This window comes from Neovison vison, chromosome 3 (assembly GCF_020171115.1).
Source record: "Neovison vison isolate M4711 chromosome 3, ASM_NN_V1, whole genome shotgun sequence".
Taxonomy (NCBI): Eukaryota; Metazoa; Chordata; class Mammalia; order Carnivora; family Mustelidae; genus Neogale; species Neogale vison.
Genome location: NC_058093.1, coordinates 125,707,471 through 125,726,924, shown reverse-complemented (window position 1 = coordinate 125,726,924; position 19,454 = coordinate 125,707,471). Strand labels below are relative to the sequence as shown.

The window sequence follows — 19,454 nt, the reverse complement described above, 5'->3', positions numbered from 1 at the left end:
TTGCAAAGTAGGTAAAAGCTGTTCCAACTCTATTGATGGTTTTTTTTTTAATTATTCTAGTTGGATGGTAGGCACATAAGTATTCAATATAATTTCATCTTTATTTGTTCCATGTTGAAAATAGTTCATAACAATTAGAAACATCCCTTTCCCAAATCTGATTACAAATGACTTCCAGTGTAACGGAGCTGTCCAACACAGGGTCCCGTGACCGTGTAGGGCCCCCAACCCCTTGGGGAGAAAAGCAATGGATGGGCAAGGTGTGGAGCCACCTTCCAGGGAAGGTAAGAGGCTTCTTGATTTAGCAACATACTCTGCTACGTAAGTTACTTAAACACAACTGCGTCCTCTGGGAGATGCATGAGGATGCTAGAAGGAACACTGAGTACGGGCGCTTGCTGGGTCTTCCTGGAAATGAGGCAGAGGGAACAGGTGAGGCCCAGGAGAGGGGGATTCCCTGCCACCTGCTCCCCCCACTCTCCAAGCCTCAGCCTCGTGCCTGCACTTGGCCTGTTCTCCATGTAATCTTTGTGTCACACTGCAGGGCTGTGACCTGACGGTGTCTGGCACGGAACAGACCCTCAGTCGTCATTTGGAGGGTGCTGGCAGCATGCGGGGATCTTGGAGGGGACAGACACGTTATACCAACACTGCAAATAAACCAATCCGTTTCAGCTCTCCAGTTGGGAAGGGGCAAGATGGCACACCAGGGGCACGCTGGCTCCCGGCTCTCCCCCTCTCCGGCTGCGGTGTAGACGTGTTCTTTCCGCCTCACAGATGTGTCCTGTCAGTGTGTCTGCCTATGCCGCTCAGGTAAGAAACACAGAGCAAAACTGGCTGAAAGCTGGCTGGTGTGCACAGGACTCCTGTAATATTTTAGACGTTGATAATGACAAGGCAAAGAGACCATTCATGTTTTTTCTTAGTTCCTCCCTAGCGGTGGGGAGGGTGAGGGCGGGTTAGAGGTTTTGCTAAACTCCAGGCTGCAGCGCCAATCACTGATTTCTAGGGGATTTAATTCCTGGGGCAGGGAGCGCTTTCAGGGACAGCCTCCCCAGAAGTGAGAAAGATGAGCGGCGCTGGTGGACGCGGAGGCTGCGCGCCCCACTGCCTCCCCGCCCGGCGCGCGCTAGAGCGCGCTCCGCTCCGCTGGGCCACCCGGGCGGTGCTGCACCCGGCAGCCGCCGCCTTCGCCGGACCCACGCAGGTCTGCACCCTGCAGAGGCTAGCGCGCGTCTGATTCCAGCCAGGCGGTGGGCGGCGACCCAGCCCTTTAGGACTCCTGCAGCCTCTGCGCGCGCTGGGACTTCTGGGGGCACAGGAGAGGCCCCCAGAGGCTCGGATTTCAGCCGGCTGTTTTCTACGTCTCAGCTGCGACACAAGAGGTTCTGGAGCAATCCCCCCGGCCAGCCCTCAGGAAAGCGCCTGGAGAGCGATCACTTGGAATCCCTGCAAAAACTGCGCGGGGAGACCAGGCGCCGCCGGCTTGGAGGCGCGGGCAGCCCTCTCCTCGAGCTGTGCGGAGCGCTGCAACGCGCGGACTGTGCCCAGGGAGCGCCGCGGGAAGGGAGAGGTCCCAGCAACAGGTGCAGGCGAAAGCCACTCCCGGCACGAGGGAAGCGGCCGGCAGGGACCAGGGAGCGGTAAGGCGCAGAGGGGTCCCTCCACCTCTGCAGCTGCCCTGGCGGGTCTCTCTTCCCCGTCTTGGCGGCCACGCAGAAGGCAGCGGCGCCCGGGGCAGAGGGAACCCCGCGCTCCCGGGACTGTCACCCCCTCCCGGGAAGGTACGGATCTGGGCTCCTCGCGGGCGGCCCCGCGCAAAGACGGTGGCAGGAGGTTCAGCCGCAGGGTGCGTGCCCATCCCGGAGCCTCAGGATCAGAAACTCGCCCTCTGCGTGCTAGGATCGGGACCCCCGGCGTCCTCCGGAATCTTCCTTAGCAGGCACCGTCGCCGGCGCGCCTGGGCGCCCGCGCACCATGGAGCTCGCGGCCGGGAACCTCAGCGAGGGGAACGCAAGCGGGCCCGAGCCCCTCGCCCCGGAGCCCAGGCCGCTCTTCGGCGTCGGCGTGGAGAACTTCGTCACGCTGGTGCTGTTCGGCCTGATCTTCGCGTTCGGCGTGCTGGGCAACAGCCTGGTGATCACCGTGCTGGCGCGCAGCAAGCCGGGCAAGCCGCGCAGCACCACCAACCTGTTCATCCTCAACCTGAGCATCGCGGACCTGGCCTACCTGCTCTTCTGCATCCCCTTCCAGGCCACGGTGTACGCGCTGCCCACCTGGGTGCTGGGCGCCTTCATCTGCAGGTTCATCCACTACTTCTTCACCGTCTCCATGCTGGTCAGCATCTTCACCCTGGCCGCGATGTCGGTGGACCGCTATGTGGCCATTGTGCACTCTCGGCGCGCCTCCTCCCTGCGGGTGTCCCGCAACGCGCTGCTGGGCCTGGGCTTCATCTGGGCGCTGTCCATCGCGATGGCCTTGCCCGTGGCCTACCACCACCGCCTCTTCCACTGGGAAGTCAGCAACCAGACCTTCTGCTGGGAGCAGTGGCCCAACCAGGGCCACAAGAAGGCCTACGTGGTGTGCACGTTTGTCTTCGGTTACCTGCTGCCGCTTCTGCTCATTTGCTTCTGCTATGCTAAGGTGGGCACACAGGTGGCGGGCAGGGGCAGGGGCAGGGGCATGGGCATGGGCAAGGGCGGGGGGGGGTGATGGGTCTCCGGGCCTGGGGTAGCTCCTGTGTCGCTGCGCCCCTGTAGGAGCCCCTTTGCCCTCACCTGCTCCAGTTTTCTGGGCACCTTGGGTGAGAACACTCCCCTTTGCCCTCTCCGCAGCAGCGGCCACCACCGCTGGGGTGGATGGTGTTTGAGACGGTGCTGGAGAAAGTCACTTGGCCTTTGGAAACCACCTGGAAAGTTTGCAGGTCACTTCCCTGAGGTCCCGCCTCCCCTTGCCCTCCTGCCACCACAGCCCTGGATCCTGAGTTTGTCCCTTGAGGGACAGGCTCTCTGCAGAGGGATGTCCCCCAGTTTTAGCCACTCACACCCGGGACCACGGGATCCAATCTGCGCGACCCGCTACAGAGCCTCAGGAGCAAGGGAGGAGAGCTCTGCCAGGTGCCCCCTCCCCGACGCTCCCCTCCGGTGCTCAGGGGTCTCCCAGGTCCCTTTCCCAGGCTGCAAAGCTGCTCTCCTGGCAACAGAGAGCAAACTGTATTTTACTGGAGGCTTAAGCTTGATAAACCCCAGTGCTAAAAGACTATTTCTTCACAATATCTTGACCTTCGTCTCCAGAGACTTGGATGGACGGGTTTCAGTTCTATTAAGAAGGGTTGTGTATACAACATGAAGTGATTCAGGACTAAATCCCTAACTCCCCTCAGGAGTCCCCTTAGTGATGCCTCTGGTCCAGCTACCTCTCCATCCTTACCAGGAAAATTGCTCCCAGCCTCCCTTCACATAGCATGGCAGAGCTCAGCAAATTTAATAACACTGGGTTTTTGAAGATTATCATGCTGATCATTCTTCAACTTTCTGGATACACTTGTTTGTGCTTGAGTAAGAATATACATTTAATCATGTGATAGCAATTCCTGGGGGTAAACCTCAGCCCCCCCCCAACATATTCTGGGAGTGTCATCATCATGAAGACAACATCCTAGCCAACTTCTGAATTTCCCAGGGTTTTATTTTCATCGTTCTCTGCCTCTCTTTCTGTCCCTGATAAGGCAGTGACTCTGGGGCCATGAGTAAGGAGATCACAGAGGCAACACTTACTTACATTCAATTCATAAAGTATTTTTCTCAGCAAGAGTGTTCACTCTAAGCTCCCTGGTTTCTGTTTTCCTCTGCCCCATATCATCTATGTAGAGTTATGTCTGTTTGAATGCTTAGAGTTTTGGATATTTGAAAGGATGACCAGTATCAAAGGGTTATATATAAAGAAACATGGAGGAGATAGCACAAGATGGGGCATTTGGAAGATAGCTGTGGCTTAGCTCTTTGTGGAACTAGCTGGTGTATTCACTTAACCTTCTCCAAATGCAAAAGAAAAAGAAAAAAAAAATGTGGTTCTACTAGTGCAGTGCTCAGCCTGAGCAACTGTCTCACTCGGTCTGCACAAGCCTGTCAGGGGGAGCATCAAGGAAAGGGTTTGGGAGGAGCAAAGCAACTGACCCATGTTATGAAGCTGATAGATGGTTCAGGAAGGGTTTTAAGGCAGTTTCCAGTCTCTGAGGGAGGACCTTGGGGGTATGAAGCTCAGGACTAGAAGTGTTCTTAGAATATTTGGTGGTGGATTCATAATCACCTGAAGCAGAGCTGAAGCGTACTCTTCTTTCACTTCTCCAAAGTTTCTGGATCTTCTTCTTTTTTTAAAAATTTATTTTCAGTATAACAGTATTCATTGTTTATGCACCACACCCAGTGCTCCATGCAATCCGTGCCCTCTCTAATACCCACCACCTTACCCCGACCTCCCACCCCCCCACCACTTCAAACCCCTCAGACTGTTTTTCAGAGTCCACAGTCTTTCATGGTTCACCTCCCCTTTTTGATGAAAATGACTGGGCAAGCTTTTAGGAAAATTTAGGCTACATTTCTGTCATCTGAGAAGTTATGAAAGTCACACATAGGGCAAAGTTTCAAAATAGTTTTGAAATACATGCTCATTGGGGCACTTTTTACATGGAAATAGTTTGCTGTTAAGCATAACTGGAAATTTCTTTTAAATTCAAGATAATATTTGCAGATTCATTCCAGGGCTTGTAGAAGAGCTTACGTGTCGCTTTCTAGCTGCTTCTCTTTGCCTCCGTCATCAAGGAACTCTGTCTGCAATTCTTCTTCCTGAATGTTAGGTTCGGGGCTAGCCGTTTCTCCGGGGCCCAGGACTGGTGACCACCACGAAAATCACAATTGACTGAAGAGTCACCTGAGATCACTCCCCCCCTTTTTTTTAACTCGACAAGGAAATTGCGTTCTAGCATTGCTGTCTACTTCCCCAAACTTACGACTTTGTATAGAACAGTTTGTGCCTAATGGTCCCCGAGGAACACACAGAATGCCCAGGCTGGCGTGTGCTTGTGGTGCTCCCTTTTGCACGGGCGGACCCTTCCTTCTCTTCCCTTGGAGGGAATTCTTGTTCAGGACATCTGCCATCTGACATGGGGTCAGGCACTCTTCACGTGCCTACCTGCCAAACTTTCTTACATCCCCAGAGATATCTGGTGCCCAAGGTGACCGTGGCTCAGGTTTGATGTGTGTCCCTACACACACTGCTAAGCATATAGAATCACAGAGTGATACCATCATGACATTGCCATCTTTTAAAGAAACGCAATTAGAACCCATCATGCTACCTTTGATGACAAGACCTCATCAAATGTATATATCAATACATGCATTCTAACGTGTCAGTGTGTGCTCACAGTACGGGCTATTGAAGGGAAACTCTGAAGAAAACTATTAGGGTATTTTCTCCATTGGCCATTCAACAACCTTCCGCAGATGGCCGGAAGCCACTGAGATGGATGCAATGAATTTGTTGGAGGAGGGAACAGACCCTCAGGCAGCATTATGAAGCAGATGACATTTCACTTTTCTGTTTGGCCACCCCTCTAGGTGCCCCTTTCTGGTTTTGTTTTGTTGCCTGTCCCCTGTTCTCCCTTCTTGCCTCTCACCCTTAATGACCAGTGTCTCCCTGTGCTCTCTTGCTGGGAAGACTGCCAACAAGGAAACTCACTAGGCCCATCCTCTCCAGACAAGATCCTGCAAAAGCTCTTACGTTCGGTCCCTGGAGCCCCAGTTTCTGCTGGCAGAACCGTTACGTAATCTATCATCAATGTATTGAAAGTGATCCTAAATGTTACTGCACCAAGTGAAAGGCTCATCTTGTGGGAGGTGACGCTAAGCCACTGCAGGTCGTGAGAAGTGACTCAGTAGGGCTGAGAATTTGGAGTCAGAAATTCGCACCATAGCAATGTCTGCTTAACTGCCTTAGAGCTCATGACGTTGGTAGATAAATCCCGTAGTTTCTTAATTAGGGCATCACTGGTCACTCTAGAAATCCCATGTCTAGCTGAATGCAGCAGACTTCTGCAGTAAGTCCAAGTTGATCACATTATTTCCATGCCGAGGTGCTGGAGGGAAACAAGAAAGGGTCTGGAACGTGATTCTACTTCTCTCCGAGCCTCAGTTGGCAAACTACAGATGACCCAAAGCCCTCAGCCATCCACAGGTTAGTTTTTCCTTAGATGTTCACTCAGATGGTGTATAACAATGAACCCCAGTATGAGTCTGCAAGGTTGATTTGTTGTGTAAGACCGAGCTTATGTTGTAAATTCCTGTATAACCTGAGTGTTACACATCATTTCTTCTGAGTATGACACTGGCAAGAAAAGGCAAAAACAGTTCCCCTGATGAACGAAGCCAATATCTCTCAGGGGATCCTTGGACAGGGAGGTTAACTGTGAAACTTTGCTAAACCCTCTACAAATCCCCGGAGAGGCTGAGTCCCCCACATGTGAGCCATCCAAATGCACGGCGCGATGGGCAGAATTAGAATAAAGAGCTCAAGGGAAGCAGGGGGGTGGGAATTTGCGGTAAGGAGCCCACGACAGGAACACAGAAGGAATCAGCGGACGCAAGATTGGCCGCATAGGAAAACTCTCAGATTACATCACCTTGCTTTGCTTACTTGCCTGCTTTCCCCGTCGGATGGCGCAGTGGACGGAGGTCTCTGGTCTTTCCACATATCTGGGATTGGCACCGCTCTCGACAGACAGCAGGGACCCGGTGATGGTTGAGATGGACAATATTGAGGAAACCGAGGTGGAAGATAGACCAGTGAGGACGTGTACGTAGGAGCAGTTTGGCACTTTGTGGACAAAACCCTGGAGCCACATGAGCCCAGAGTTTCTCTGCAAATAGATGCTGTGACCACAGACTGCCCCTGGATCCTCCTGAATCTTAGAGAAACGGTGGCAGGTGGGAGGTGGCACGCATTGCTACTTTGGCACCTTTTGCGCCTTTCCATTCGAGTGGGTTTATAAGATTTTATAAGCAATGTGATCGCTAGGTCAGAATGGCAAGAATTGTCCGTGCAAAACAGACGAGGAAGTGTGGGCACGAGGCCAAAGGTTTTATTAATCTGTGTTTTCCAGGTCCTGAATCACTTGCATAAGAAGTTGAAGAACATGTCGAAGAAGTCGGAAGCATCAAAGAAAAAGGTACCTCTGTATTCTATATGTCACATTCCAGAGCTCAGTTCATTTTCATTCCTAATTATCCTTCTACCCACCCCTGCCTGTGACACTTAGGTTCCTTGGTACAGACGTTTGAAAGGAGCCTCCGACCCTGAGGCACAGGGTAGGGATGGAAAGTCAGCCGGGGAGGGCATCGCAGGGGACCAGATGCTGCAAGCAAACGTAGAGGGAGGTTTGGAGAGGTGAGGAAACTGGTGGTTTCTTTGGATTCTCTTTAGGAGGTGTGTTCTGGGTTGATTGGGACAGAGGGTAGAGTTGCTGACATCCATAATTTGCCCAAAACCATTTTACTGTGTATTCACCATCGGTGACATGATTCCAGGAGGCTCTGGCTTACTGTCTTTTCAGAGAATGTTACTTTAATCTCTTTCCTAAGACCCGAGTTCAGACACGTTGCCCTCTCTTCCTTCTGGACTGAGGTGATGCTGACACTCATCCTCAGGGGAGATGGGGGAGGGGCCCCAAGGGGACTTCTACCCACTTTTGGCTTTCTCATCCTCTGCATCCTGATGTAAATAAGCTTCTCCTGAGTCATAGTAAAGCATCTAACATCCTGGTATTTATCACAGCTCCCATTCTGAGAGAGAACTACGTCACAAGCCAGGATTAATGTAACTCTTACACAGTATCTGTCGAACCTCTGATGTTACAAAGTAGAAGAGGGGTATGGGACAAGATGCTTAGGCAGGAGATCATCGCCAGGCATTTTACCCACAAGTATTAGTCCTAACACCGCAAAGCACCTTGTTTGTCCTTCTAAATAATGGACGTTGATCAAGGGTGCATAATTGGCAGAGATAATAGTTTAATTATATTTATTTTTAAAAATTCTACTTAGAGCACCGCTCCTCCTGGCTTGCCTTGTTTACAGTATGGTTGCAAACATGTGCTCTCAGACTCGGTGAGAAGCAGTGGTAGGAACCGGACGAAAAGGCGGCCATGTAGCCCGCCTTCCGGATACGGTCATGGAGTGTTTACGCTAACCGCCGAGGAACAGAGACCACAGCCTAAACCAGCAGATTCCCTTCTCTTTCATCCGCTGATCCGTCCTTACGTCTTCAGGGTCATGTAGGTTTTATTTGATGTTATCGACAGAGCGTTCCCTTGTATGAATGGAGTCATGGCTAAAGCTGGTGCTTTCCTTCTGTCTTCAGGGATGTTGTTGTGCTGGCTATTTCCATTGCTTTAGTCTGCCTTTTAGTTTGTCCTCTGAGCCACACGTCTCCAAGAAAATGATTCATTACAAACAATTAAGAATTGTTTGTCATTTCCCCTGGGATAGTTATTTATAGAGGCCCTGGCCTCTGGGGGACAGAGCTGACCCATGGGACTGGAAGGGGGTGGGGTCCTCTGCAGCAGCCCTGCAGGGGCACAGCTGAGCTGGGCTCAAGGGAGGCCAGGGAGCCTCAGCGGGAGGACCTGGCCTGCCGAACTCCCGCCAAGTGATGCCACTGGGTCATGCCGCGGGCTTATTAGTGCGGCAATCAGACACTTCCTTCGTACTGGCTGCCCCTTCTCTGTGGGCAGGCTACTGTCAGTCCCTGTATTTGGGAAGTTGTTGCAGAGAAACGGTGGAAATCCCTGCGAGGAACCAGGCCATGGAAAGGATGAAAATAGATGGTGTAGGAAATAATTGGAAAAGCTCGTGCATTACAGAGAAAATCTCTACAGATTCGTGGAACAGTTTCTGTGTTCAGTTTTGTAGATTCGTGTGTATATGGGATGCATGTACATACGTGTGTGTATATGCTTGTGTGTGTTGTAGGTTAGATATGTATGTGTATGTGTTATGTGTATTTTCTGTGTGTACATAAAATGTGTGTATGTACGTGTAAATATACGATTATATGTGCACATGCCCACCACACACGTATGTTGTATGTATTGTGGATCACATGTAAGTGCACATGTGTGTATGTGTGTACAGAAAATAACTGTTATGTATGTGTATGTACATACACATGTGTATACATGCACACACGTGCACATATATACATATACACACCTTTATTTTACGTTTACATATATGCATGCCTGTCACATGCACCTGCGTAAATATCGTTCTTCTCATAGGAGGTGTAGTGTCTGGAGGCGAGAAGGAGACGTTCTCGTCGCTTCTCAGAGCCTCTGACCCTTAACAGCCCCTGAACAGATGTCAGAGCTCTTTTGATCCTTTTAATGGCTTCCTTGTTTGTGGAGAACAAATAAGGTGTGGGGCCAGCGGTGGTGCGCGCCCGTGTCTGAGCCCGAGGCAGCAGGGCGGTGCAGGGACGGGTAGGAAGAGGGCAAAGGGCTGGGAGGTGGGGAGGAGAGGGAGAGAGTCTGCGAGAGAAGCTGGAGACAGATGCTCCCGCGGGTCTTAGCGCAGGGGCCTGCCCGAGACAGGCGCTCTGAGTTACCTCAGCTCGGGTGTACTGGTTTGCAGACCTGCTTCTCCAGGGTCGGGGGCACAGCCCCGGGCCTCCTGCCGCCTCCGTCCTCGCAAGGGCTCTGCGTGCAGGTGCACGGTGGTCGGTTGTGGGGCGGAGAGCAAGGCCCTTCCAGACGAACACGCTGAATGGCTATTCCACATGTCTGGGGGACCCCCAAGAAGGATGAGACCCCCACAGTAGAAACAGCAGTGTGGAGCCTGTGGTGGCTGGAAGGCTCTGCAGCACGAGGCTGAGTGGACGCAGAGGCAGGACTCGGAGGGCCTCTCCGGGAGACTGCAGGCCGGGCGGGGCCCCGTGTGTGTGGGCAGCTCTCAGGGGAGACGAGAGGCTCCTGGACACCTGTCACAGGGGGTCATCCGGCCCCTGCCCCCCCAACCCTGAAGGAACTCCACAAACGCTTGGTCATTGTTTATACATTTAGAAAATGTTTTCCTTGTTCTCTTCTTTTGGCCACGGTTTTCTTCCCAGCTAAGCTCCGTTAGACTCATCATGAGTAAGATTCTGTGAAGAAAGAACAGACGACTTTGACGGGCATTTGTCACAGGAGGAACAGGGAGTAATATTTTTTTAGATACTGTTGGTAGAAAGAGCAAAAAAAAAAAAAAGCAGGAAACAAAAAACCAAAACCAAAACAAAACAAAAAACAAGGTTATGAAGGACCCAGTTTCAAGGGTAACAAGTTAGTACAGAGTCTTTTGTGTATGACGTTTAAGGGATGCCTTTTTCTGTATCAAAAGTTAGTGTTAGGGGGCGCCTGGGTGGCTTAGTGGGTTAAAGCCTCTGCCTTCGGCTCAGGTCATGATCCCAGGGTCCTGGGATCGAGCCCTGCATTGGGCTTTCTGCTCAGCAGGGAGCCTGCTTCCTCCTCTCCCTCTACCTGCCTCTCTGCCTACTTGTGATCTCTGTCTGTCAAATAAATAAATAAAATATTAAAAAAAAAAGTTAGTGTTGGGATTCGATCTGCTCCTGGAGAAACAAGGGAAGTCGCAGAGGCACTGCGTAGAACCCCATCTCTGATGAAGGCAGTGATGCTCTAAGAAATGAAATCATGATCTTTTTTTTTTTCAATTTATTTATTTTCAGAAAAACATTATTCATTATTTTTTTCACCACACCCAGTGCTCCATGCAAGCCGTGCCCTCTATAATACCCACCACCTGGTACCCCAACCTCCCACCTTATTGATTCTTTCAAAAAACCAGCTTCTAGTTTCATTGATATGTTCTACTGTATCTCTGGTTTCTACCTCATTGATCTCAGCTCTAATCTTGATGATTTCCCTTCTTATGTGTGGAGTTGGTTTGATTTGTTGTTGATTCTCCAGTTCTTTAAGGTGTAGAGACAGCTACTGTGTTCTGGATTTTTCAATTTTTTTGAGGGAGGCTTGGATGGCTATGTATTTTCCACTTAGGACCGCCTTTGCTGTATCCCATAGGTTTTGGACCGAAGTGTCTTCATTCTCATTGGTTTCCATGAATTGTTTCAGTTCTTCTTTGATCTCCTTGTTGATCCAAGCATTCTTAAGCAAGGTGGCCTTTAGCTTCCAGGTGTTTGAGTTCCTTCGGAACTTTTCCTTGTGATTGAGCTCCAGTTTCAAAGCATTGTGATCTGAGAATATGCAGGGAATAATGTCAGTCTTTTGGTATCGGTTGAGTCCTGATTCGTGACCCAGTTTGTGGTCTATTCTGGAGAAGGTTCCGTGTGCACTTGAGAAGAATGAGTATTCTGTTGTTTTAGGGTGGAATGTTCTGTATATATCTATGAGGTCCATCTGGTCCGATGTGTCATTCAATGCTCTTGTTTCTTTATTGATTTTCTGCTTCGATGATCTGTCTCTTTCTGAGAGAGGCGTGTTAAGATCTCCTACGATTAGTGTATTCATATCAATATGACTCTTTATCTTGATTAACAGTTTTCTTTTTTTTTTTTTTTAAAGATTTTATTTTATTTATTTGAGAGAGAGAGAGACAGTGAGAGAGAGAATGAGCGAGGAGAAGGTCAGAGAGCGAAGCAGACTCCCCATGGAGCTGGGAGCCTGATGTGGGACTCGATCCCGGGACTCCAGGATCAGGCCCCGAGCCGGAGGCAGTCGTTCAACCAACTGCGCCACCCAGGCGTCCCTTGATTAACAGTTTTCTTAAGTAATTGGCTGCTCCCATATTGGGAGCATAGATATTTACAATTGTTAGATCATCTTGGTGGATCGTCCCTTTAAGGATTATGTAGTGTCCTTCTGTATCTCTGACTACAGTCTTTAGTTTGAAGTCTAATTTATCTGATATGAGAATCGTTACCCCAGCCTTCTTTTGAGGCCCATTGGCATGAAAGATGCTTCTCCATCCCTTCACTTTCAGTCTGCATGTATCTTTAGGTTCAAAATGGGTCTCTTGTATGTCATGAAAAGAAGGGCCATCTGTACCCCAATGTTTATAGCAGCAATGGCCACAGTCACCAAACTATGGAAAGAACCAAGATGCCCTTCAACGGATGAATAGATAAGGAAGATGTGGTCCATATACACTATGGAGTATTATGCCTCCATCAGAAAGGATGAATACCCAACTTTTGTAGCAACATGGACGGGACTGGAAGAGATTATGCTGAGTGAAATAAGTCAAGCAGAGAGAGTCAATTATCATATGGTTTCACTTATTTGTGGAGCATAACAAATAGCATGGAGGACAAGGGGCGTTAGAGAGGAGAAGGGAGTTGGGGTAAATTGGAAGGGGAGGTGAACCATGAGAGACTATGGACTCTGAAAAACAATCTGAGGAGTTTGAAGTGGCGGGGGTGTGGGAGGTTGGGGTACCAGGTGGTGGGTATTAAAGAGGGCACGGCTTGCATGGAGCACTGGGTGTGGTGAAAAAATAATGAGTAATGTTTTTCTGAAAATAAATAAATTGAAAAAAAATGGGTCTCTTGTAGACTACATATGGATGGGTCCTGTCGTTTTATCCAATCTGCAACCCTGAGCCCAGATATGGACCCTCAACTCTATGGTCAAGTCATCTTCAACAAAACAGGAAAAAATATACAGTGGAAAAAAGACAGTCTCTTCAATAAATGGTTCTGGGAAAACTGTTCAGCTATATGTAGAATGAAACTCGACCATTCTCTTACACCGTACACAAAGATCAACTCAAAATGGATAAAAGACCTTAACGTGAGACAGGAATCCATCAGAATCCTAGAGGAGAACATAGGTAGTAATCTCTTTGATATCAGCCACAGCAACTTCTTTCAAGACATGTCTCCAAAGGCAAAGGAAACAAAAATGAAAATAAACTTTTGGGACTTCATCAAAATCAAAAGCTTCTGCACAGTCAACAAAACAAAACAAAGAGGTAACCCTCGGAATAGGAGAAGATATTTGCAAATGAAAGTACAGACAAAAGGTTGATATCCAGGATCTATAATGAACTCCTCAAACTCAACACACACGAAACAGACAATCATATCAAAAAATGGGCAGAAGATATGAACAGACACTTCTCCAATCAAGACATACAAATGGCTATTAGACACATGAAAAAATATTCATCATCATTAGCCCTCAGGGAGATTCAAATTAAAACCACATTGAGATATCACCTTACACCAGTTAGAATGGCCAAAATTAACAAAACAGGAAACAACATGTATTGGAGAGGATGTGGAGAAAGGGGAACCCTTTTCCACTGTTGGTGGGAATGCAAGTTGGTGCAGTCTCTTTGGAGAACAGTGTGGAGATTCCTCAAGCAATTAAAAATAGAACTTCCCTATGACCCTGCAATTGCACTCCTGGGTATTTACCCCAAAGATACAGATGTAGTGAAAAGAAGGGCCATCTGTACCCCAATGTTTATAGCAGCAATGGCCATGGTCACCAAACTGTGGAAAGAACCAAGATGCCCTTCAGCGGATGAATGGATAAGGAAGATGTGGTCCATATACACTATGGAGTATGATGCCTCCATCAGAAAGGACGAATACCCAACTTTTGTAGCAACATGGACGGGACTGGAAGAGATTATGCTGAGTGAAATAAGTCAAGCAGGAGAGTCAATTATCATATGGTTTCACTTATTTGTGGAGCATAACAAATATCATGGAGGACAAGGGGCTTTAGAGAGGAGAAGGGAGTTGGGGGAAATTGGAAGGGGAGGTGAACCATGAGAGACTATGGACTCTGAAAAACAATCTGAGGGGTTTGAAGTGGCGGGGGTGTGGGAGGTTGGGGTACCAGGTGGTGGGTATTATAGAGGGCACGGCTTGCATGGAGCACTGGGTGTGGTGAAAAAATAATGAATACTGTTTTTCTGAAAATAAATAAATTGAAAAAAAAAAAGAAATGAAATCATGTAAGAAAGTAAAAATAATCAGCCTCCTTCTCCACAGAGAGGAATTCTCCTGCAACATGCAGATGTTTCAAATAGAAGGAGAACAAGGAGCTTCCCCCAGTCCTTCTGAGGAAAAAGCAAGGTTCAGCCTCAGGCCGTCAACAGGGAGGAAACAGGGTTCCCTTTGATCTGAGACAGGGAAGATAATGTGGTTTTGTTACGGCTTTTATGGACCTCACCACTGGTTGCTCAAACAGCACTGAGCGTTTGGGAAAGGCGGGTTCCTGGTAAATTTCTCCTGGGCAGGTGTCTGGTGCCCTCACCAACCGCACCGCACCGTGGTGGGGACTCAGAGGCCTGAGTTTTAACAAGCAGTGTCCGGGGTGATGACGGACGTGTGAGGTGCCTCGGGTCTGGGATTGTCTGGTGCGTTATTCTGACCAGAGTTGGACGCCACCGGTAGTGACGGAGGCCGCCGTTCTGCCTTGGGGGCCCCTTTCCAGCAGCCACATCCCCTCAGCTGGGCCGGGGTCCGCAGGCACCTGCACGAGGGAGACAGGAAGAAAAGCTCGTGTCTGCAGTGACACCGGGACGCACGAGCCCCACTGTCGCTGGGGCTCGGGACTGGGGGCCCGGCCCACGTGCGGGGCGCCATGGGGATGGCCGCTGCGACGGCGTCAGCTCTGCGGGGGAGATGCTCCGCGGGCGGGGAGAACACGGGACGTCTGTGAGGGCGCACGCCTGGCGCGGTCCGTGCGGACGAGCATCCTCTCTCCTTCTGGGAACAACCTTCCGTAGTGGGTAGACTTTATGTTCGTGCCCAGGAGGTCTTCCCTGATACCTGTTGTAAATTGTAATCCTCTCGGACTCCGTGCTGTGGGGAGACCAAGAGAAGAGCCTTGTTCACGGTTCCGGGAAGGTGAAGGGAATCACCTGAAATTAAAAGGTAACTTTGGGAGGAACGGCAAACACATACACATAAAACACGCCGTATCCACGCACATTACCTCGGCCCTAGCGACTGTCACATGTTACCGTTTAGCGAGAAGCCGCCGGGTCTGCTTCTGTCCTGAGCTTGGCCCTTGGTAGAAACGTCCTGAACGAGGCAATGAAACGGGATACGCAGCGGGTGTTCCTTTGGTGAAGGAGAGAGATGTCCTCGTCTAAGAAAGAAAAGACGATGTGTTCTGTTCTATTTATAGGTATAATTACGTCTCGATGGTTTTTGATTAAATCATCTGGGAATGGAATGTCTCATACGCTAATGGATGCGTGCCCCGATAGCTGACGATCTGCTAATGTATGGGAACAGATTTCTTGTTTGCTTGCGTGTCCTGCAGTAGAGCGGCTTTAATACGTAATCCTGCTGCCCTACGCAAACCTGCTGTCGGAGTTCACCGAGTTGTTCGAAGTGTTCGAACGGACCAGGCACAGTGAGAATCATTTCCTTGGGGCAGAATGTCGAGGCCCAGGGCGGTTACGTCATTTCCCTAAGGAAGCGCAGCCAGACTACGGCAGCAGCAGTGCCAGGCTTCCCCGCCCTCCACAGGGCCGTGAGAAGATGAGCGTCCTGCCCCTCCTGACGCGCCTGTCCTGACATCCCTCCCTCCTCCAGCGTCTCTGCCTCCTCCTGGTCACGGAGGGCCTGTCCTCCAGCCCGTGTGTCTAAGGGACGTGTGCTGCCTGTGGCTTTGCTGCTGGCAACGGTCCTGTGGGCATGGGCGGCTCGCTGCTGCCCTCCTGGGGGGTCTGGCCTCTAGGGCGGGGTGGGGAAGGGGGCCGTGGGACAGGGCTCGAGGCAGCATGTCCATTTGTGGTGGGACAGGGATGTCCTAGGATGGAGCCGCCTCCCGCGTCCTGCCCTTGCTCCGTGTGAGAACGTGGCAGTGAGCGTCCCTGCGCTCTCAAACCTTCCTTCTGTCTCTGCCTGTCTTCCCAACACTCCTTCGCCTTATCCGCCCATTCCGGCTGCTCGCCTTTCTCTCTGCACAAGGGGAGGCTCTGGCGGGGGGGTCAGCGAGAGGTGCCTCCTTACCCTCGCCTGTCGGGGCCGCTGCAGTGACCAGTGCTCCAGACCTCCATGTTTCCAATCCACACATTCAAGCAACCGGGCCTCAGGCTGAAAGGGAAGATTCTAACCATCAAGCAAGGGGCTGAGAGCCTGTGTCTCTCATGTCCTCCGGATCCCCTTCCCTGCTGGTGGTGACCTGGGGGCTGGGGCAGCCAAACCCAGGGGGCGGGGGACACATCCGTGCTTGGTTCCTTGAAGGCCAGGTGACCAGTGTCTTCTGAGGCTTTGATTGTCTGCTCACGTGCCCTGAGGCTCTGCTTTCCCAGCAGCCGGGTGGAGGGGGTGGCGTGGTGGTGCAGATAGGGAGCTGGGGTTGACGGTGATTTGGCAGGCGGCGGGCGATTCTCTCCCGTCTCAGTGTAGAACGTGGGTTTGGGACCACGTGACTGGGCTTCCCAGTCTAACCTAGCACTGGGCTCTGGAACACCAGACACCTGTCTTGACCATTCTAAATCTTAGTGTTCTTATCCCAGACCAGTGATCCTGATGGGCTCTGCTTCCTGCTATGGCCAGCGGTCAGGCAGTGACATTCACAGTTGCTCGTGCCTCTCCCGGTGCCCCTGTGACCATTAGCAGGCAGGACCCTGCTTGGCTCCTGAGCCACCCTGTTGCAGGAGGGGCAAATTTTTCAGGAAGGAGCCAGATGATTGTGTTGTATTTTACTTTAAGAAATATTAGGAGACCCCATTTTCGTTTGAAGCCATAGATAGAGGGTTTCCAGCCAATCACAGCATTACTATGTCGCTGTTGCCTTTCAAACATGTACCAAATGGGCTGCCGTGAAAGACAGGAAAGGCGGTCCTGAGGCTCAACCCAGCCCACTGAGGAGGTAAAGGGCGCACACACGAAGCGGGCAGCCGAGGGGAAGCTGGAGGCAAGGCTCTCTTGTGTTGAGGTCTGTAATCAGGTGCGGTTTTCTTCCATCCCATTTGGTCCAAATCTCAGAGGAAACACGTGGGTCCTGCCTCTGCCTCCAGCTGTTTTCTGATTTAGGGGCAGCAAGGGAAGGGTTTTACGCAAGCCAAAAAACGGGGCTAGTTGACTCCCAGACAGAAACTAAGACGTGTGTCTGGAAGGCATCCGTGTGTTGGGGATTCTCACCGTAGAGCGAAGAGAGATAAAGAAACAGGCGGTCTGTCGAAGTCGCCATCAGAGAGGGTTCGAGCGCTCACCCGAGCTGCCTCTCAGTGACTCTGCATCAGCATGTGCCCTGCTCAGAGCGTTGTCGGTCTAAAAGTCACAGTGTTTAATCTCTGCACGGTTAGAGTCCCACGACCCAGCATACCCTTCCGGCAATCCACACGCGTCTCCCGTACGTGACGAAGTCATTCCCGCAGACGTCCTGGACGAGTCCTGAACAAAACCGTGGTGCGAAGTCAGGGCCCGCGCGGAACGCACTCCGCGTCTGACTGCAGGGGTGCAGAGCAAGTGCCCTTAGAGCGCGTGGGGAGCTCGGGGTCCTTCTGCCGCAGTAACTGACGCATGTGCCCTGTCTCCTCTGCTTCCTCTAGACCGCGCAGACCGTTCTGGTGGTGGTCGTGGTTTTCGGGATATCCTGGCTGCCGCACCACGTCATCAATCTCTGGGCCGAGTTTGGGGTTTTCCCGCTGACCCCCGCCTCCTTCCTCTTCAGAATCGCCGCCCACTGCCTGGCCTACAGCAATTCCTCGGTGAACCCCATCATATACGCTTTTCTGTCTGAGAATTTCAGGAAGGCCTACAAGCAGGTGTTCCACTGCCACGTTCGCGGCACCCCGCCTCTCAGTGACGGTAACGAGAACAGGAGTCGGGTAGACAACCCACCGTCCACCAACTGCACCCACGTGTGAGAAGTGTGCGGGTGGCGGCGTGGGCTTCCGTGCACGTCACCATACGGCGGTGGTGAGCGAGGGGGCAACTTCCGATGCTCACAACCACCCATTCATTTTAATGCGATTCCACTTGGTTTAAAAAAAAAAGTGCTTTGGTCCATTTAGGAAATCTCTCGGTCTAGTAAAGATTACTTCTACATTTTATTTCAAAAACAAAAGAAAATACCAACTAGTTTTATGCCTCTACAGAAATGAAAGTTCAACAGAGTTCCCTAGACACATTCAGGTCTTCACAGGATAAAGGATCAGGACCGATAAATATGGTTGGGAATACGGGCAATCTGCATTTTGAACCAAATTTATTTAGAAAAAAAAGTATGTGTTTATGCTTCGATTTTAAGAAAAGAAGCAATGTTCTAGGCTGTGTGTTTTAAGATATGATCACGGACACATGATGGAAGTTTTACCTGAATTTAATTTTTGTGGCCGTTTGCACAGAGACACGTCTCTTAAATGGAAGAGAGACTTTGCCGAGTTTCTTTGCTCAGGCTGTATTTATTCCCACCTTTAAACAGGGAACAGGGCTTCTGGGGCCCAGCTGCCACCGCGTGTGATCATGAGGTCCGTTAACTATCCCCGGAGGCCAGCACGGCAGTGTCCTGCGACTCGGGGTGGCAGCTGTGGGCACCGTCCTTTAAACTATCCTGTGATGTACACTTTGTAGAGTTAACAAAAAAAAAAAAAAAAAAAAAAAGAAAAGAAAAGAAAAGTCAGGGGAAAATGCCAAATGCAAGTATTCTAACAGTGGAAGCTTCAGGTGAGATTTGAAAAGGAAACTGGTCACTGCAGTTTCATAAATCTTCTTGCTGGGGTGGTCATTATGCCTTGAATGGAACTGAACCAAAGAGAGTTAAAAAATAAGTCGGCGAGGATGCGGTGTAGGTAATTTCTCTGGGGCCGGAGAGAAGTCAGGATTCGTAAGCCGCATGCAGCAGGTGCACGCCATGCCCGGAGAGCATACTTGACGTTGATTCAGGTGACATTTCGGGGCTGGTATACCCAGGGACACATGCTGTACAAACAGATGCTTTTCTCATTAAATTCTTCATAATGTTAAATGCACATTTTCCCCAAGTATTGCCTTCTCCGGAAATGTTAATTTGAGGTTAAAATGATCACTAACTGAATTTCAAATAGTTTTCATGACAGCTTCATATTTGTTTATGTTTACAATGAAAAAGTGGGATGGAAAGATTAAATTATCCCACCTTAGAAGAGTAGTTTTCAGACAGCAGGACTTGGACAGGTTTTAGGAGAATACAAAAGCAACAAGATTTTTTTTTAAAGGGTTTAGCATAATGTACACCTGTGTAAAATCAAGATTCCATATGAAATATCGTATTTTAGGAAAAAAACTCGATATACGTGTTTGCATGTTAACTTGTGAATTGATCATCAGTAATCATATTCCTCCAGCAAACAGAGTTTACGTCCGCAATGGGACAACTGACTCTCCAGCCAGAAGAGGGAAAGTTCTTCGACAGGACGGGCAATCACAAG

At 50.2% G+C, this 19,454-nt stretch overlaps 1 protein-coding gene across 1 annotated transcript; it reads left to right on the top strand.

Annotated features, from left to right (window-relative positions):
- Window positions 1–1,977: 1,977 nt before the first annotated feature.
- GALR1 (galanin receptor 1) lies at window positions 1,978–17,912 on the top strand. The gene is made up of 3 exons (XM_044240965.1): window positions 1,978–2,643; window positions 7,160–7,225; window positions 17,595–17,912. Exons 1-3 carry the CDS (start codon window positions 1,978–1,980, stop codon window positions 17,910–17,912), a joined length of 1,050 nt encoding a protein of 349 aa, XP_044096900.1.
- The last annotated feature ends 1,542 nt before the right edge of the window (window positions 17,913–19,454 follow it).